This window comes from Pogona vitticeps, chromosome 1 (genome assembly GCF_051106095.1).
Source record: "Pogona vitticeps strain Pit_001003342236 chromosome 1, PviZW2.1, whole genome shotgun sequence".
In the NCBI taxonomy this organism is placed as follows: domain Eukaryota; kingdom Metazoa; phylum Chordata; class Lepidosauria; order Squamata; family Agamidae; genus Pogona; species Pogona vitticeps.
In genome coordinates, this window is record NC_135783.1 from 243,708,667 (window position 1) to 243,729,315 (window position 20,649).

The window sequence follows — 20,649 nt, forward strand, 5'->3', positions numbered from 1 at the left end:
AGGGTGTGTCTACTTATATTACTGACAGGGAGTCTAAATTTTTATTGATTGCTATGAGAACTAGAGAGAAAATGTTGCAATCACCTTGAAAGAAGGATTCATATACTGTACTACGTATAGGAGTTTTCTGTATGTTCTGCCTTTTTATAATCTTGCTGGTCTGCAACCATAATAAAGAATGATGATGATGACAAATAATGGCTGGATAGGAATTAAGTCCCAGGGTAAAGGAACGTAGGCTCAAAGCATTTGAGAAGGATCAGGGCCTCCCAAAAGAGAACCCTTTGGGCTTATCCTGTTTCATGCTCCTGAGTCTGTCCGTGTTAAGCTATATTCCTGCCTGTGTGGAACTCCTTTCAGTGCATTGTCCAGCAAAGGAACCCCAAAGATGGTTTCTGGGAGTTCTCCGTCTTGCTCCAGATGGTCATTCTCCTTGATTTCCGGATACTATTACTGCCCGTTTGGTGTCAGTGTGGAGGATGTTCTGAAGCACTTTCATGCCATCAGGAGAAGCGTGGAAACTCCTTGATGCCAAGCAGGCCTGTGAAGAGGGAGGTCAAATTTGTTGAGCATCTTTTGACTTCCTGGTTTCTGCCATTGACTATTTTTCAGAGAGATTGTGGATATTCATGAGAAAGAGAATGCCCTTGATATTGTGACAAGTGATCGGGTTTATCACATAGTGGCTGAATCACCAGAGGATGCCAGGTAGGGGATGAAAAAAATAGGTATGTGTTTCTGAAAAATGTCTCCTTCAGAATTCCTTACCCTTTCAGGAAACAGTGGTCACGTTTAATTTTAAATCATTACAAACAAGACGAGCTTGGCAGCCTTGTTATAATTTTAGCTAAATATATTCACAGGTCGATTTCAACTAGTACTGTGAACCCTGCCAAGCTGAAAAGTGACATGTTTCCAGATACTTCCATGATAACTTTACTGTATGAGCATTTAATTGTCTGAAGACAGTTTCAGCCTCTGTGAACATCTGAACACCTGACAGGAAAAGAGGGTTATATGGGTCTTGCTGTCATTTGGAACAGTGTACAGTGTGGGGAACTTTGAGGTTCTGGAGGGTCCCCCAGAAGTGCAACTCTTCATTTATCATAGCCCAGTTCTTTTTCACACACAAAAATTTGTATTCCCCCAGTGATGGAGTGTGGGCTCAGAGGCTCTGGGTTCTGCACAGAAGGTCTATGGGCCGCACCTGACTGAGGGGCCACACAGTTCCCACCCTGCTTCAAATGAATGTGGGGAAGTACTGTAGATCTGGGGAAGGCCTCTGAGCGAACCACTGCCATCCACTGTCTGTAAAGATGGGTGCAAATTGTTGTTGAACTGAGTGGTTTGAGGTAAAAAAAAAGGCAAGTCCTTATGTAGCATTCCAAAGAAGTCAGTGTGTCAACCCACAGATAACAGTCAATGACAGTCATGCCACAACATTATAGGATGAGGTGTCAAGCAAGACACTGTCTAAAAATCTCATTTATTAGCTATCTGATTGTGAATTCTGACTCTCCTTTTTCTTACAGTGACTGGTTTAATGTCCTGAGCCGTGTCCACAGTGCTACTGAGCAGCAGCTGAGGGAGATGCAAGACGAACAAGCCAACCCAAAGAATGCTGTGGTGAGTGGCCGTCAGGTGGAACCCCAGACAGGAGATTAGGTTTCATCTGTCACGATCCTGGCTGTCTGGTGGCCGATGATGGATGTTTTCTCCTGCTTGCTATCACTGTAGTCCTCAAGTAGGAATCAGTCAACAGAAAGGGGGGAGGGTTGTTATTCATAGGCGCTCTTGAGAGAGAGTAAGACAAGTGAGTGAGTTAGTTATAGAAAGAAGGATGCCTGAAGGATGTTTTTTGTTGTCATTTTAAAGGGAACTCTTGATGTGGGGCTCATTGACTCTGTCTGTGCTTCTGACAACCCTGACAGGTAAGCTAAAGCAGCCTTTTATTTGCTTTGTGGGAGTGTGTTTTATAACTTCCCAATATTTTGATATAGCAACAATTATATGTAACATGGGGGAAAAGCATTTAAATCTATTTCATATTTGGTTAAATATAAATGCAACAGATAAGGAGCTACTTAAAATGCCTTCACTCAGTAAAAATATCTCCCAAACGGCTGTGTTTATTTTTGGAGATTGGTCATTGGTGCCAAAAGTTCCTCAGAGCAAATGCTTTTCTCTCGGTAAATGTTAGTCGCCATAGGTTAGGATCGAAGACCTTTGGGTGTTTCCTATTTCAGGAAGGTGTTTGCAACAGTCTGTATACCATCTGTCGTAGGAGATCACGGGCTGTGTGCCTGGCAGAGAGATTTCTGCTTGGGAGCGACATGACACAGGGTCACTGTCAAATACCTGCTGTCATTCGCAACTTAGTTCACTGAAGGATAGAGAGGTGGCTTCTACAGTTCCTCTCCCATCACCCAGAGATACAAAAAAGTAATTTTTTGTACTGTAAGTCATGAAAAGTCACAATGAAAAGTCACTTTTGATTTCTGTGTCACTACATCCATCATGCCAACCCGTTCCAGAATAGTGCCCCTTTCCGAAGGGGCCATTTCCCCCTCCCCAGCCTTTTGAGGCCTACCTGCTCTTACATCCCTGCCCCTCTTTTTTTGGAGTTCAAGAGTCTGCTGGAGGCCCCAGGCGGGGGGGGGGGGCACCCGTGGCCTGAAAGCTACATTCTGCCCATCATTGTTCTAGAAGTAAACACTGAGACCTTCCTCACTCTTCATATTGAATCAAGGGAGGAAAACATAATCTTGTGTCCTTGAAAGGGAAAGCAAAATCATGAATCTTTCTCTGTGTAATTGAACTTTAATTTCTTTTAACTCTTCAATCCAAACCAAGACCAGGAAAGCTGCCACTGCTGCTGCGGCTTGATTATTGTAGTGTCAGTGGCATAGTCTTCCTCGCAGAGGTCAATTTTTTAGCCAGCAGTTAAGTTAGATAAGGAAGGGCCAATGTAAATTATTGTACTGCTTGATGAAAGTTTGTAGGGTTGGACCAACCCTTTTCCTTAGGTTCTTATTTTTAACTAGCTCACCCAAAGGGAAGACTAGATTTTGAAGAAGGGTGGGTGCCTGTGATAGGAATGCATTATTGTTTTAAGAACATTACAAGAGCCAGGCTGGGGCAGACCAAAGACCTGTCCAGTCCAGCATCCTGTTTCCCACAGAAACCAATCAAAAGGCCTTGGAGATGTCCTCAAGCAGGACCTTGGAGAACGGGGAGTGCTTAGCCCTTCCCCTCCTCACCACAGCTTTCCGTGTGAGGAAAGCAACAAATCTGTAGCAAAGACCTTTGCACTCACCTGCAGGCAATGACATACGAGCAAGAGCCCTGATTTTTAACACCCAAGCAGGTATGCCCCCACAACAGATATATTCTGGTCCACACACGGGAAGGGAAAGACCAGGCATTCTTCTCTAAGCTTATGCTGAGCATATCCATGGAGCTGACTGCTGCTTCTGCTCACCAGTTGCTGTCGAAAACCAGCCAGACTGCCAGAGGATGCTGCTGCTGCACTCATGTCCTCCCTCGGGGCCTCTGTGAGGCATTGGGTTGGTCGCTGTGGGAAAGAGGATGCTGGGCTGGAGGAATCTCTTTGGTTCCTATCCATGAACCAATGACTAAATACTTGTACTGTCTCCCTTACTGGAGCCAGTGTACAGCAGATCTTGATACTGTGCTACAGATAACTGGTCAGAAAAGCAGGGTCATAGCTGAAGCCAACCAGTATTCCAAATTATAAATGGTTCGTCTGTGAGGAAAGTGTTCTGCCTTTGTTTGGATGTTTCTCTTACTAATTTATTCTCACAGGTACTCATAAATTCAATTTACGTGCCAGCACATGCTTCTTTTTTTTTTTAAAGACCCTTAGGGTGTGCTTCTGAACACCATGTTCCTTCATTCTGGCCCTTGGAAGTGGGACAAGGGAGCTTCAATGCTTCCCCTTGGAACTAGACATTGCCGGCTTTTGACGGAGGGCACAGCAAGACATCCCTGCCAGGACTCTTTGGCAGAGGATGTTCTTCCACCACCAGCTGCTTGTTGTCTGGATTAAAAGTGTGATTTAAAGCCTAACGTATGGGAGAGGAATTTGCCTCCATGCTGCTGGCTGTGGTGCCCAGCCGGGACGAGCTGACCTGTTTCTCTCCCATTCTGCAGGCCGAATTCCTTTGTGATTATCACGGCAAACAGAGTCATTCACTGCAACAGTGACATCCCTGAGGAGATGCACCACTGGATCTCTCTCTTGCAGAAGCCCAAAGGGGAGTCCAGGGTCGATGGACAGGAATTCCTTGTGAGAGGTAAAAAAATAAAACCAACAAGGAAGAGCAATGGCCAAATACATTGCAGTGACTGAGGCAGAAAATTTAACCACTTCCCCCTTTTCTGGGACAGGAAAATAGACAAGCAAAGTAAGTTTGATCAATGGGCTTCTCTTTGATGGTCTGGCACTGTAGGTGCCTTGAGGCACTTGCTTTCTTCTGGCAGGTTAGGTTCTCCTGGAATGCAGCTCTCCACTAGTTGCTGTAGCCGTGTGGCATAGCGCTGCCTTGCAAAGGGCTGTGAGAAGGCTGCTCCTAGCAGCTGCCGTGACAAGCTGCCGAAGGCCACGGCAGCCGGGGTCGTGTCGTGAACCATAGTGTGAGGTGGCGAAATATCTTGTCACTGTCAGGGATTTACAAAGCGGCCACAGGCAAGCCTCTGGTTCCCCAGGTTCAGCCTGCCAACGTCAGTGTTGGTCTTACCCGGTGGCGGCAAGGACTTCTCAGAGAAGAAATGTGGAGCTGGTTGGCGAGCCCCATATTAAAAAAAAAACTACAGTAAGAGCTCACACTCTGAGGCCAGGAAGTAATTCAGACTTCACTGTGCCTTCTCTTCTTCCCTCTGTTCTGTGGCCGCCAGCATCAGGAACTGGAAGACACTATCAGTAGTCACCAGCAGCCGATCCAGAGGCAGGTAGATCTTTCTGTCTGTCTTGAGGCCCTTGAATGCTGTCACTGCTCTTCTCTGTTAGGCTGGCTTCATAAGGAGGTCCAGAGCAGCAGCAAGACATCTTCCATGAAGGTAAAGAAACGCTGGTTTGTGCTGACTAACACTGCCCTGGACTACTACAAATCGTCTGAGCGCACAGCCACCAAGCTCGGGACCCTGGTGCTCAACAGCCTCTGCTCTGTGGTCCAGCCTGATGAAAGAGTCTTCAAAGAAACTGGTAAGAAATCTGGAAAAGTGGCTGTGTCTCTCTGTCACCCGCCAGATGCCCTGCAGGGATTTCCTGTCTGTATTTGTGCACAGATGTGAATGTTGTGGAGTATCATTTTGTGTCTTTACAACAAGACACAGGCATAGCAGGTTTTGAGGAAAGCCGGGGCTTTTCATTTAGAGAAGCTGGCGGGGAGAGGTTCAGGACCAGAGGCCATATGTTTGTAGTGACAATGAGTGGGTGGCTGAACTGACAGCAAGGGAGGCTTTCATGTTTAAAAACACACACAGGCAAATTCACTCAATCACAAATTCATTCAATCACAAATTCACTCAATCACTAATTTATTCTCACAGGTACTCATAAATTCAATTTACGTGCCAGCACATGCTTTTTTAAAAAGAAATCAACAGTCATTTGTTCATATCCATCCACACACACACACATCCCATTCAGCTTTCTGTTCACCCTGGGTGAGAAGGAAGAGGGTCCTGTTTCTTCTAGCCTCGCATGGAAGCAAAGCTAGATGCAAATGGAGGAACAAGCTGCTCCAGTTTTCCATTAGCAGCTTCCTTTCTTTTCGTGCCAGTCTGAAAGAAAGAGAAGCCCTTCTTCCCCCACCCAGCTTGAAAATAGCACTTGATTGAAAGGGCTTGGGAGGTGTAACCATCAGTCCTTCAAGGTCCCTGTTGCGGCAGCAGTGCAGATGTCATTGAGGGTGGTGGACGAGGGTCCTCAACAGGCTACACGAAAGACCAGTCATTTGGCTCTAGGCTGCCATACATCTTGTCAGGCGTCCCAGGTTCAAGGGCCCAGCGTCTTCCATTACATGAATCTTGAGCATAAGTGGTTGGAAGAGTCTCTGCCTGAGACAGGGGCTTCCAGTCACAGTGGGCTGTAAGGGAGATATATGAGATTATGTTCTGACTCAGCATAAGGCATCTTTGTGTATACATATACAGTGGTGCCTCGCTAAACAGTTACCCCGCATGACAGTTTTTTTGCTAGACATTGACTTTTTGCGATCTCTATAGCGATTCGCAAAACAGTGATTCCTATGGGGGAATTTCTCTGGACAATGTTTGGTCCCTGCTTCGCGAACCAATTTTCGCTGGACAATGATTTTGACAGCTGCCTCCGGGCTCACAAAGCTGGTGTTTTCGGGACCTAAGCTTCGCAAGACAGCTATATAAACAGCTGATCGGCAGTTTGCAAAGCGGCTTTCCTATGGCCAATCTTTGCTAGACAACGATGATTCTTTCCCATTAGAACGCATTAAACAGGTTTCAATGCATTCCAATGGGGAAATGCTTTTCGCTAGACGATGATTTCGCTAAACAGCGATTTCAGTGGAATGGATTATCATCATCTAGTGAGGCACCACTGTAATCATACTACATTAGTAGCAAACTGCTATCAGGTCTGTGTTTTCCAGTCATCGCTTGTTAGACAACAAGGTATTTTCTGCAATGGCCCTGATCATATGACAGCATTCGTTTCCTTGATGTAAAATAATGTTTTCTGTTGTGGGGGGCATGGGATTAAACTGATTCTCTGGGGCAGTGGTAGTACACTTGGGTAACCCAGGTGTACTAATGCTTCCAAAAGCCGTCTCCACTCACTGTTCTGGGCAGGATTTCTGGGAGCTGTAGTCCAAGAGCGAACCCAAGGCTGGGAACCACTGCTCCTGCAATGTTCACACCACAATGATCATGGCTTTGTGTTGTCCTGTTTGGTTGCCTTTTAAGGCTGTAGCCAGGCTGTATCCCAGGTGCATCCCATACTGAGCAATTCATGATGCTGAGAGCTGATTGCTCCCAGCTTCTGCCTGGTGCCATAGCGCCCACCTTCCTCCTTCACAACCTTAGTTGTCATTTCTTTGCTCAACAAAGGACTGTAGAACTACCCGCACTGCCTGTTTCTGTTTGTACCGACAGGCTTCTGGAACATTACCGTGCATGGCAGAAAGCACTCATACCGACTCTACACCAAGTTGTTGAACGAAGCCATGCGCTGGGCCTCGGCCATCCAAGGCGTTATTGACAGCAAGGTTCCCATTGAAACTCCCACGCAGCAACTTATTCATGACATTCGGGTAAGGGGCTCCAAGTGACCATTGCAAATGACCATGAGCTAGCTAGAGTCTAATCGAGACAGACCAAAATGCTGGGGGTCATATCAGTGGAACCATGTGTTGCCTTTCCTTTGGTGATTTCTTTTTTCTCTGAGGGCATCCTGGGGACTGCTCTCTGGGGAAGCTGGTATTTTGGGGACCCACCTTCTTCAGGAGGCATCCTAGCTAAGAGAGAGCAAGGTGACAGAGAGACGGAACAACAGAGAGAATGACTATGACCAACACTCCCAGAAAGAGTTAGTTCAGGACATGACAAGATTCCAGTCCACACAGAGAGCCGAGGAGTTCCACCGTTTCACTCTTCAGCGTAGGCCATGAGAAAGCTGCTCCATTCCAAACTAGATGCCTTAAGATCTGGGATCCTATAGAGTTTTCAGCTCTAGCTCCTGTTGCTTTAAAAGTCTGTAGGTCTCAAGGACCTAGGGTGGACAAGCTGGTGTCCGGCTGATCCAGGGCTTCCCCTCAACAGCAGCAGCCTTTTCTTTCTTGATTTTATTGATAGCATAACTTAGCTTAGATGTTGCTTAATTGATTGTGTGAAACAACAGCAGTTTAAAAGCGCAACCCGGTGTGGAGTCTGCAGAATCAATTCCTGCTGGATTCAGTGGAACTCACTAAAATGTAAATGTGTAAAGATCACAATTCCATAGAATCATAGAGTTGAAAGGGACCTCTAAGCCCAACTCCCTGCTCAAGGCAGGAATCCAGTTCAAAGCAGATGTGACAGATGGATACCCAAGTTTTTCTTGAATGCCTTCAGTGTTGGAATGCTCACCATCTCCCAGTTTCCTTTTTTAATTCAAATCCTATAAAGAAAACAAGATTTGTGTCACCTCCACCTCTTCTTGACTGAAATACTGGTGTCTTTCTTTGCAACCCAATCCTGTACATGTCTGTTGTTGTGTGCATTCAAACAGAAACCAATTTATAGTGACCTGTGAGATATTTTAGGAATGGTTTGCCAGTTCTGCAGCACCAGTGAGCTTCCATGACTGAGCGAGGATTCAAACACAGGCCTCTTGAATCCTAGTCTGTTACTCTGTCCATACACCACACTATGTATCCAGGTGTACTCTAAAATAAACATTGCTGAATTCTATGGGGGGATTTCTCCTAGGTATGTTGGTATAACATGGGATCCTCATCAAGAAGCACAGGTTGTTCTCTGAACTTCAGTTTATGCTTTCACTATTTTCTCCATGTATTATGTGTTCTGAGGGTGTGATCAGATGGCAATAGAGCTCATGGTTTGGACCATTTGTAGCACAGTCCAGTTTGAGCTATTTTCTGGCAACCAGGTGATATACAGGAAATTGGAAGCCATTTAGACCCAGAATTGCTTCTTTGGATTCATGATGACAGGCCCAACATCTATCACACCTTCCTTCAAAATTAGTTTCTGATATTATCTAGCACAAATAACTTGGTTTTGATCACAGAAGGAGTCTGGCCAGCTCTTCCCTGCCCCCCCCCCAAGCCAACCACTCATTGGCTGAGCGGGGAGACTCTCCGCCCTGCCTCCGCACCACAGTGGTTGACTGTGTGGGGAGGTGGAGAAGTGCCTGGCAGCCTCTTCTGCGATTAACATTTTTTGGCTGTGGCCATAAACGCAATATGAGAGAAATCTAAGCCAAATCAGGATTGTATAAGTTGCATAACAAATGTTAAAAAGTGGTGTGTGAAGAATTGTTTCCAGTCTATGGCCTCCTTCAAATGTACCAGGGACCTCCAGGTGGCCATATGGCCTCTGCTAACAATGGCTGATTTAAGTCACAGATTGATTGTTCCTCACCAGCATTATTCAGGAGGTAACTGGTGTGCTCTGCATGTAATGCTTTCTCAAACCATGCATCCCTCACTGTTCGTCTTTCCTTAACATAGGTTAGTTCTCACTTCCAAGTTATAATAACAGTTAGTCCTTCGTTGTTCTATATTATCATCCAATGAAGTGGGACCATGTTCTCAGGGAAGTAGTTTTGAAGTTGGAATGCTTAACCCATATACAGAGAGACTCTTGAGGTCGACAAGCCCACACCCGCCCACGTTCAAGGGCAATAAAGGTGCTCTGTACCTGCCTTCTGAGGATTGCACCAGTATTTTGACAAGAAGAGCCATGTTTTCCTATTTAAATCATCAAGATAACTGTGCTTCTAATCCAGAATTCCAAAAGAATATATTAATACTGGGATTGCCTGTTACTGCTATAACTGTCAATAGCAGTAGTTTTTCTTTTTTCATTGAGTTCTGCCTTCAATCTATCGAATGACTTGTTTCTGAATTGTAACTTAAATTCCTTGTGAGATTTACTTGGATGCCTAGATATGTGTAGTTCTGCTTCTAGATTTATTTTAGGAATTTCAGTTTTGAAACATTTTTTTCTTTCATTCTAAAGTAACAGAATTTAGAGTCTACGAAATAGAATCCTGTTATCTCATCCTCCTGTAGTGGAACAGGAGGGCATCTTGTTTAGTAGCGGCAACTGAGGTGTTTAGAGGGAAAAGGTGAGGCCCTGCTAAGGAAATGTCCTTCTTTTGTTTTTCTTGCCTTCAGGAAAACAGCATGAACTCTGAACTGGTAGAACAGACCTACCGGAGAAATCCCATTCTGAGATACACCCAGCATCCTTTACACTCCCCACTGCTGCCACTGCCCTATGGAGATGTTGGCATCAACTGTAAGTCACAACGGGGCTGGATGTTTGGGGAGACACGCTGTGTCAGAGAGAGGAGAAGGAACAATTGGCATGAGGTTGCATTGGTGAGATGCAGCAGTTATCCAAGCCTCTTGCTTGGAAGGGGGTATAAAGATGAAAAGCACTATGTTTACGTGGAAGCAAGTCCCACTGGCTTCATTCAGCCATAACCCCTAATAAATATGCAGAGGAGTGTCACTCAACTTGGTGGAATTTTCTTTAGAGTATTTATTTATTTATTTATTTTATTTTATTTTATTTATACCCTGCCTATCTGGTAAATGTACCTTAGGTTGCAGTGTAAATCAGAGTCCTTACTAAGCTGACCTTTTCCATGTATCAGCAGTATAACACAAAAACTGAAGAATACAAGAGAAACAAACAAATACATTGAACACCATGCAGATAAGATGGTGCTACCATGGACCCACAAATGGTTCTCATGTATAATGTGTTTTTTAACATTTTATTAGTTTTTCAGTCTATCTACATTGGTTTGTGCTTGTCAAACATCGTGTTACATGCTTTGCTTACAATTATTTGTTTTTTACATCTCAGTGTCATGTATAATGTTTAGGTTGATGTGAGGGGAGAGGACGTCCAGCTCTTAATATTCAGTTCCGAGTTCTGAATTGTACTTTGCTTCTGAAGCCACTACAGATAGCTTTAAAAGTCCCAAATAAAGTGGTAAGAGAAAGGCTGGCCCATGATCTGACTGGGGAGGTGGGGTGCCTCAGGCATTCCCCTACAAGGGCAGTGTGATTCCCCCTCCCCTCAAACCAGGAGTTCACAGTACACAGAACAATAGAGGATTAAATAGAAGTGGAAGGAAGCAGGTACCCTTGCTGGATAGAGTGAGCGGTTGTCCAGCCACATCCTGTGGGGAGAGTTGGACTGAAAGTGGCCTAGAGTTACCTTTAATAAAGTGGTGAAGATGTTTCCTTTTTTCCTCTGAGTTACTAGCAGAAATATTTCAAAGGCAAACAGGTTATTTTTATGCACGGCTGTTCCTGATCCCTGGAGTTTACCAGTGGTGGCGGGGTGTTGCACTTTGTTGCATAATGTCAGAGCGAGCTTTGAAATCTTACTGTCGGGACTACAGCTTTCAGGATTCCCTCGCCCTGGGCCATGCTGCCTAGGAGATTCTGGTAGTTCCTAAAAGCAGCTTCTCTCAACTATCGGACCGGAGGCAGATGTTATAACACCTGGTGGAGGGTGTTGCTCCAAGTCATCTGGAACATCTTTAGGTATTGAAGAATGTTGTGTTGCCTCATTCCCTGAAGGATGGGCCACTCTTTGATAGGATCAAGTTGATTCTGCCCAAGGATGTGGGTGCCCCAGTAGGTCTACGGGTTGCCGAGTTCCAGCTCTTGGGCTGCTAGCTTCCGTCCTGAAGGCCTGACCTACAGAATGGCCAGTCAGATACTTGAGGAGTCCTTTTCCCTGTGCTCTCTTTCCCCCTGCAGTGCAGCAAGAGAAGGGCTACAGCAGCCTCCAGGATGAAGCCATGAAGATCTTTAATTCCCTTCAGGAGATCGAGACCGTGTCTGACCCCATCCCCATCATTCAGGGCATTCTGCAGACCTGCCATGACCTCAAGCCCCTGTGTGATGAGGTCTACTGCCAGCTGATCAAGCAGACCAACCATGTGCCTCAACCCAACAGCCCCGGAAACCTGCACCACTGGCAACTGATGGCCTGCATGAGCTGCACCTTTCTGCCCAGCCGGGGGATCCTCCGTTACCTCAAGTTCCACCTCCGAAGGCAAGAGCCCTTCTAGAGAAATATTACTGGTTTAAAACAAATTCAGAACTCTTAGCATACTGAGAAAACTTCTGCTTTAGTCTGCTATAACATTGATGTTGACTTACCTTAAGTATACCATGTTTCTCATTTATAATGATCAGTGTATGTTTATTTATTTTTATATCACATTGATGTTATTTTATTTTTAATTTATTGTTGTTGGCTATTTTCTTATGGCCTGTTATGAACCGCCCAGAGTGGCCTTGGTGAATTTCATGGCTTAGTGATAACTGAAATATAAATCTTCCATGTCCCAGTCCAAGTCTCTAACCCATCGATTCCCAACCTTGGGTCCCCAGATGTTCCTGGACTGCAGTTCCCAGAAGCTTTCACCACTAGCTATGCTGGCAAGACTTTCTGGGAGTTGCAGTTCAGGAACATCTGGGGAACCCAAGTTTGGGTACCACTGCTCTATCTATTAGACCATACTACTTTCAATAGACTCTCCCTCCTGTCGTCCACTTCTGCACCTCCAGGCCTGTTTTCTCTTGACGTATTAGATTGAAGCTCTAAATGTTTGTGGCACCAGAAAATGCTATCTATCTTCTGACAGAGGTTCAAATCAGCATTTAAAATAAATTACTCTCCAGCTGTTACAGCCCAATGAATTATCTCCTGCCTTCCTCAGAGGACGCAGAGTTCTGGAACACAGTTTTGTTTTTGCAGCATACAGAAGGATAATCATTTCTTCCCCACTTTTCCCCACTCCCTTAACCAGAGTGAAAGATCTCTTTGTGAGCACTGAAATAGACCAGTATGCTCAATTCATCACTGACTCGCTGAAGAGAACCAAGAGCCGGGAGTTTGTCCCTTCCCAGGAAGAGATCCAGGCCCTCATCACCCGGGAGGAGATGACCACCACTGTCTACTGCCATGGCGGGGGCTCCTGCCAAATCACTATCAACTCCCACACCAGTGCAGGAGAGGTAAGAACAAGGCCAGGCGGCCTAGGAGCATTTTTGGCCTTGTCTGTGTTACCCAGAAAAAAGAAATAGGAGGTATTTAGCTTACTTTTCATGACCTCTACAAGTGTCAGGGCAGGAAATGGAAAGGTGCCCTCTTACTGTCTCTCTCAATCTCCGTCTCCTTCCCAGCATATACATTATTAGGAAACTGATCTCCGCTTTCTTGTCTGGTTTGCTGTTTGCAAGCCAGCTGGAGTTCCTTCTTACAGCACAGTGGTATGTTACTGATCGGATCCTTCTTCCTCTCCTTCTCTATCCTGCTTGCAGGTGGTAGAGAAGCTGATTCGCGGGTTAGCCATGGAGGACAGCCGGAACATGTTTGCCCTCTTTGAGCGCAACAAGCATGTTGACAAGGCCATTGAGAGCCGAGTGATTGTAGCGGATGTTTTGGCCAAGTTTGAAAGGTAGGTGTATTTGTAGGAATCCTCTTTGTGCCCTTAGCAGATTAAGGGCCCAGCCACGACCGTTACTAGAAAGCCTCTGTAGTATCATAACTCCTAAGTCCAGAGTCTCCATTCCTTTAATCCTCTTTTTTTTTTTGGTCTCTTGCTAGGAAGCCTATGAGATGCTTAGACAACCACACCTTTGCTGTTTCTAATTCTCAACCTCGCACATGGGTAGCAAACATCTTTATGAAAGGCCCTTTCTGCTCATGAAATTGCCTTAAAAATTAGGAGTGTCAGGGTCTTTTAGTCAGTTTTGCCACTTCGGTTCCCTAAAGCTGAGGTCCCCTGTTATCCCAGCCAAAATAAAGCTGCCAAAAATGGAATTCCCCTGTTGAAATCTCCGTCTTGTTGCTCTTCCATATGAGTCCATTTGCCACACAGTCCCAGATCATTGCATGATTAATTTTCTTGCCCATTTTCCTTGTCATTCATTCCTGCTTGTGAGATTAAATATATATATATTGGTGCTATAATATGGGGTAGGTTCTCAGTGTCAGGACAGGGAGGTGGAAGGCATGCTTGTTTTCCATTGTAATGTGACTGCTAGCTCTCCTTGACCTGTCACCAAGGTGTTCTCACCAGATTGCTTCCCATCTTTTAGACTTGCCGGGTCTGTGGAAGAGGAGGAGGATGGGCACTGGCAGTTATATTTTAAGCTGTATTGCTTCTTGGACGTTGAAAATGTTCCCAAAGAGGGAGTGGAATTTGCCTTCATGTTTGAACAGGTAAACCCTCTATAAGAGATGCATTGCAGGTACTTAAGTGACTGGGTCAGAGTAGGAAGAGAAGAATTTGGCTGCAGTGGCTGGTTGCTGTGAAGAAACCAAGTATTCCCAGTTTGAATGAGAGGAGAATCTACATGCAATAATGCAGTTCTGGCGTCTAGACATCTGCTGTGGTTGTCATGTATTGATGACCATGACCTCCAAAAAGTCCTGTTGTCAGTAGCCCTGCTCAGGTCTTTTGAACTCTGCTTCCTTTATTGAGTCAATACATCTAATGTTGACCATCCTCTTTCCCTACTGCATTCAGCTTTTCCTAACATTATTGTCTTTTCTCATAAAATGTCCAAAGTATGATAGCCTCAGTATGCTTCTGGAGACAATGCAGACTTCATATTATCTAGTCTGAACTTTTTTGACTTTCGGTAAGCTGTATGAGCTGCAGCAAAAGATAGCCTAAGGGCAATTTTGTGGAAGAGAGGGGACATACCTATGCTGCAGTGCATTTGTTAGTCCTCCAGTCACATCTGGCTGTCAATTTGTGTTTTGCATGTAACCTGCCATACAGTATATATGAAATAGCATGTCTTATTACTATATGGCGATTGCCTTCAGTCGCATGATTATAGATATGGGAACAAGAAGATTGTTGTCAGTTCATAAATAATGGTAACTTCTGGCATCCACACAGGCACATGAAAGTCTCATTGATGGCCACTTCCCAGGCCCAGAGGAGACCTTGCAGCACTTAGCAGCACTGAGGCTACAGTACCTGTACGGGGACTATTCCAAAATCTCCTGGTCCCTTGACAGCGTCTACCCAGTGACCAGACTGAAGTCCAGAATCCTGCAGTCCATGAAGAGCAGTGGGCCCAGCAGCCATGTTCTGGAGAGAAGGCGGACCAGCTTCCTGGAGGGCACCCTCAAGCGCAGCTTCAAAGCAGGCACCGTCAAGAAGCAAAAGGTGGAGGAGGAACAGATGATGGAGATGTGGGTGAAAGAGGAACTCTCAGCTGCTCGGGCCAGCATAGCGGAGAAGTGGAGCAAACTGCAAGGCCTGCTTCAGCAGCAGGCCATGGTTGCCTACATGGCCATCATGAAGGAGTGGTCAGGCTACGGCTCCACTCTCTTTGATGTGGAGGTGAGGGACTTTCTCTTTGTGTCGGTCTGTCCAACGATAGTCAAGTGTCTGTACAGGATCCCATCTGTTCTGCCAAGAATCTTCTTGTGTGGCTGTGGGAATGGCCGATAGATTCCACAACATCCAGATCTCTTAGCCCAGGACTCTGTGACTAGCCTCTCTGGGATTTGGACAAGCATCCTATGTGTTCTCTCTGCATGTGGTGTTAGAACATTTTAGGAGAGATGCTATGCTTCTGTCCTGGGGCTTGAGCTCTCCCCCCCCACTTGACCCCATCGAATGCAGTACCTCATAGGCACACCAGCCTCAGTAGTTTGAGCTCTCCTCCTGAATGTTGACAGGAGCTGGGCTAAATGACAGTCGGATGGGAAGGGAATGTCGTGCTCGCTCCTCCCATCTCTCCTGTATTCTTTGAAGAACAAAAATATGGTGACTTTTTAAGGGAAGGTTTTGGTAGGATAGCACAAAAACTTAAGACAAGAAAGATTTCGGGTTTGAACTGAATAACACTTTGGAACCTATTTTTACAGGAGATCTGGTACTTACCAAGGAGTTTGAACATACAGAAAGAGATGAACATGGTTATATGGTAGAGAGAATAGCTATTTATACTTAACCACCTGCTTTCAGTGTTTGGCTCACTATACAGTAGGACCCCCCTTATCTGTGGGATCAGTAGCTGCTGATTCATTTATTCATTGTCTGAAAATATTAAAAATACTAAAAGGAAAATTCTAGAAATACAGTATATATATTTCTAAAGCTGTTACCAGAACTGGCCACTAGAAGGCGCCAGAGACAATGCTATGTATAGTGTTGACTTTTAAAACGGCATTCCAGATTTTTCAGCGTCCGCTGGGGGTGGGGGCTTGGAACTGTTCCTATGCGGATATGGGGGTCTTACTATATGTGATTCTCCCTGTTGTGCCTTCCCTTTTGTTAACCCATGTTATTTCCCCCCCCCTGCAGTGTAAGGAAGGAGGTTTTCCAAATGACCTTTGGCTCAGTGTCAGCACAGAGAACGTGTCTGTGTACAAACGGGGGGATCCCAAACCTCTTGAAACTTTCCAGTATGAGCATATTATCTTCTTTGGGGCTCCCCAGCCCAACACCTTCAAGCTGACAGTGGACGAGAGAGAAATGTACTTTGAAACCCCTCAGGTAAGTTTTGTGAGACGCCAGGTGACCCAGTGGACTTTGGCAGTGACTCCCTACTGCAAAGAGCCTGGCATTTTAAGTCTTGCCTTTTAAGTCTTGGAGTGGAACCAAGTTTCATTCCCCCCCACACACACACACACCCAATGGCCAGCCAGAAGTCTACAGGCAGGACACGGACAACACAAGCAGCCATCTTACCCCTGTTTAGTAGGAACAAGCAGGCGGTTCGTGCCCATGCTTACTTGATGATCCAGAGACATGTCGCTTCAGATAGTGGAGATTATCAGGTAGCCATCATGGGTGTCCACTGATAGCCTTAGCTGTGCAGCAAAAGGGAATCACTCAACCTGCTGTGAGATGTCTCTTTCCCACAGAATGAAAATTGGTCTGATTCTCTTTAATGCCATCTGAGTTAATGGCCTCTAACTACATTTTGAGAAATCAAATTCCACGGTCCAGCTATGCACCTTGCAGAGAGGAATCTCCTTGTCTCTGTCCTGAATCTCTTATTATTTAGCCCCGCTGAGCGAAGGACCTTAGATTAGGAGAGAACATCCGGAGCCCCCTTTCCACACTGTGCATAAGGGTTCACTCAGAGGCAACAAGAGGACATCTGTTGCCACTGAAGCTGTCCATCCCTGGTTCAAGTAGATTAAGCGATTAAATTACCTTTATTTACAAATATTTACATATGAATAAAATGTTACTATAGGAGCCTTGTGGCACAGTGGTTCAATTGCTATGGTGCAGTGAAAACTCCACTCATGACTTGGTTTGATCCCAGCAGATTCAGGTATCAAAGTTGACTCAGCTTTCCATCCTTCCAAGGTTGGTAAAATGAGTACCCAGCTTGCTGGGGGGTGGGGTGGGGGATGGACTGTACAGGCTGCAAAGTTAAATTTTAAACTACCCTGAGAGTGCTTTAAGCACTATGGGGTGGTATAGAAGAAGCATGCTTTGCTTTATTACTAAAGAAACGAAAGCATGCTTGACTTGCTTTCTGAGAATGGGCGCTTACCTGCATTGCCACAAGGAGCTCATGTGATAGGGAGTCTACTCTTGAAGGGTAGAGGGATACTGGCTGCCATCTTAGAGTTTGTTTATTTACAAACATACAATCATAAAAATGAGAAAGTGGAAGAATAATTTGGCAACAAAACTGTCAGAACAAAAAACACATAAAACAAAGGAGGGTATTATAGACATTTTTGTAAGCTTTCTACTATAACTTCTTTTAAAATGAAACCTGATGTTTGATTAGTTTTAGGCATCTTTTTAATTGACCAGAAAGCTTTTATATGATTCCCCGGATTAATTGAAGAAACATTGTGGTTTGAATTAAAGTCTCCCACTCATATGACTTACTCATTACACTTTCTTCCAAAAGATACATCCCATTTGCCTTTGGAAACCATCAGACATTGCTGTCGCACAGTTGTCATGTGATTACCAACTGAGTGACTCTGCCTGTTCCCTCATCTTGGGTTTTTTTTTTTTTTTTTAAGGTTGGAGAGATCATTAAAATTATGAAAGCCTACATTAACATGATTGTGAAGAAATGCTGCAGCGTCAAATCAGCCACTAGCCTGGACAGCCGTGCAAGTATCTGGACAAGGTGATGGGACTCGTGAGGTTGAGCTGAGCCCTTGGGAAAGACCGGTGGGGTGTCTCAAGTCGGATTTGCAGCAAAAATCCCTTTTGTAAGAAGAAAAAGTTCTCCTCCCAAACCATTGCCTGAAAGAAGAAGAAAAACTTGATGCTGAGCACCTACCGCTGTTAGGCTTGCTCCGTAACCAATACTACAAGCAAGGGGATCTTCACCGGCAACCCGAGGCAACTAGAACCTGGGCTTCCTTTGACCTCAACTCTTGTGCCTCTCGCAGGGATGAAATTGAACCCACATTTCCTGCACCACCAACACACGTGGATCTTTTGTGCAATAAATGCAGCAGGGAAGCGAGGAGGAGAATCTAAGGTGATGCTGGGATGAGCCAGGCAAGATTTATGTATTAATTGTGTAGCCAAACTGGCAGACTGAATTGCCCCCTTCCTCAGTGATGTTCCCTCAGGGATCAGCTGCTGCTGCTGCTACTGAATAGACTGATATTGGGAACTTCTCCTGTTTTCAGTATTACCACCACGGGTTGAAGGTCACGACTGAAGCTTCCAAATCGCACCAGATTTTCTGAGTTTGAACACTGAGAGGACACTTTGGGTTTTCTGTCTGGGAGCTTCTCAGAGGGTTGTGGCTCCACGAGCTGGAGGTTTAAGGATAGCACCACCAGCTGCCATCACAGGACCGTGCGCACAGCAAGAAGGGCTTTCTCGGTGCCAATCGTCCAATTCCTTGGCAGCAAAGTGCTTTGCTGTAGTGCATGGGTGGGGTGGGAAAGTGCCACTCAGTGATGCAAAAAATGCCATTGATCTGATTGTTTCAGGGGCTGGAATTTCTGGTCAGACTGGTGCGTACCCTTGTGGCAAAGGGGCTGCCGTATCTTGTCACCAGTGACTTGCATGCTGCTGGCCCCTCCCTTCCTTGGTTCTTTGCAGGGGTTTGGACTATGTGGGGTTTTCTTTGGTCTCCTCTTATAAGCTGATGTTCTGAAATGCTGCTGCCCAATTGTGATTAACTGCAAGGCATTTGGTAGTAAAAATGGGGGCTTGATTAAATGGGTTTCTTCTGTTAAAAACCCTATACCAACCTTCTCTACCCAGGTGCCTGTTTTGGAAGTACAGCTACCCTCTGCCCCACTGGGCCTGCTGGTTGGTGACAGTCAGATTTGTAGCCCCACACATTTGGAGTGCAGCTGGAGGGATTTTTTTAAAAAAAAAATACAAATTTTGAAGTAAAAAAATTCAAGTCTCCCTTCCCTAAGAAAAGATAATTTCTGAAACCTGTATGCTGTTTATGCCAAATAAGCAGAACTGAGATATGGGCCTAATTTTTTCTGCTTCTCCTAGAGAAAGCAGAGGATAGTGAGCAAAGAGTAAAATACTGAGCTCTCTTCCTCAGAATATGGAACTTAACTTTAAAAAATAAAATGTTAGTATGCCCAGCAATCCTGCAATTCGACAGCGGAATCATGTGGCTGTGGCTGGTCACATTTACAAAGCACCAGCTCTTCCCTGTTCTAGATGAACCTGGGGAGGGTGTCAGGCTTCCTTTCTCAGCGAGTGATGATCCATCTGGCATTCCTTGACCTGTCAGCAATGCCACAGTCAGACCAGCTGTGGTAGAACCTTTCTTCTAGAGAAGATTCTCAATCAGGGATGTTCCCTCCCCTCCCCCCCAACCGCCTCCCCGATTCCTTTTTTCCTTGTGAATGCAAGTACAAGATCACATCTGTCTGAAGTTGTTTGGTGATGTGAGCATAAGCATTTTCATTTTCCCAAAGCTGAAACACAAACCCAGTGCCACACTGGGATTAGTAAATGCAGATCCACACCCAAGTACCGTATCTGGTACATGTATAGTTGTATCACCCACCCTTCCCCCAAGGCTAAACTAGATATCCCCACTCACAGTCTTGTAGTTTTGAGAAGAGAAATGCTGCCTTATGGTGCCAGATTTGGTCACATTACATATTCCCCCCCCCCTTTTTTTTTTGCCCTCTCCAGATGAGGGAATGAGACTTAGAAGACTGTTAGAACAGAGGCTTGACTTTGCCTGCTTGGTCTAGTACACTGAGAGTAACCTCCTTGATGCATCGCCCCCTCCCTGCCCAGTCCTTGGTCCTGTGCTACTGCTACGTCCCCTGGCTCATGGGTTTGCTGCAGGCAGCTTATACCCAATTGGGAATGTAACTTCCATTAATTCTGGTGCAGATTTCCCTCTGCTCTTCTTTGTTTAATTTGTAACTGGCTTTACAAGATGGAGGTTTAATAAATTATTGGATTGCAGAAATGATCTCCTTCCATTCTTGCCTCACAGGCTTCATTTGCATTATAGTGAGGTTCTAACAGGACGCTACCACCATTTCTAATAATGTTAAAAAGAATTTATCAGTAACTGTGCCCTCTCATCATTCACCTCCTTTTCATTGAAGTTGGGTTTGCAAGGAAGATCTGGTTCAGATGCCATGAAGATGGCTCCCCTCTGCCAGTATGCCTTTTCCATCTCTTCTCCTAATCTGAAATCGTTTGTTTCCTTCTTAAACGTCTCTGTAACATTTCTACTGGATCCTAGAGAGGAGAGGCCCACAGAAACAGTCAGTTGAACACAGTACCATAATCTCATTTTAAATGTTCAGGCTAGACCTGACTACTGCCATCCTCACTTTCAAGTAAAACATGAGAAAGGCCCTATTTTTAAACTTATGCCTGATGGCTTGTTTTCATGTTTAGAAGGTATTCATTTCCTTATCAATAGC

General features: G+C 45.2%; 1 protein-coding gene across 2 annotated transcripts in view; it reads left to right on the forward strand.

The window, feature by feature from the left end:
* LOC110078205 (unconventional myosin-X) overlaps positions 1-20,183 on the forward strand; it is a 108,290-nt gene extending 88,107 nt beyond the window's left edge. Inside the window, exons 28-41 of one of the 2 annotated variants that reach the window (XM_020792088.3) lie at positions 613-708; positions 1,533-1,626; positions 1,876-1,931; positions 4,174-4,316; positions 5,030-5,224; positions 7,153-7,310; positions 9,900-10,023; positions 11,508-11,805; positions 12,566-12,773; positions 13,080-13,216; positions 13,860-13,983; positions 14,672-15,121; positions 16,091-16,282; positions 17,785-20,170. In XM_020792088.3, the coding sequence (XP_020647747.3) occupies positions 613-708; positions 1,533-1,626; positions 1,876-1,931; positions 4,174-4,316; positions 5,030-5,224; positions 7,153-7,310; positions 9,900-10,023; positions 11,508-11,805; positions 12,566-12,773; positions 13,080-13,216; positions 13,860-13,983; positions 14,672-15,121; positions 16,091-16,282; positions 17,785-17,898 (2,389 nt within the window). In that variant the 3' untranslated portion in view covers positions 17,899-20,170. Of the gene's footprint in view, positions 1-612; positions 709-1,532; positions 1,627-1,875; positions 1,932-4,173; positions 4,317-5,029; positions 5,225-7,152; positions 7,311-9,899; positions 10,024-11,507; positions 11,806-12,565; positions 12,774-13,079; positions 13,217-13,859; positions 13,984-14,671; positions 15,122-16,090; positions 16,283-17,784 lie in introns of both variants that reach the window. The other variant, XM_078383479.1, reaches the window with a different exon arrangement.
* Positions 20,184-20,649: the final 466 nt, after the last annotated feature.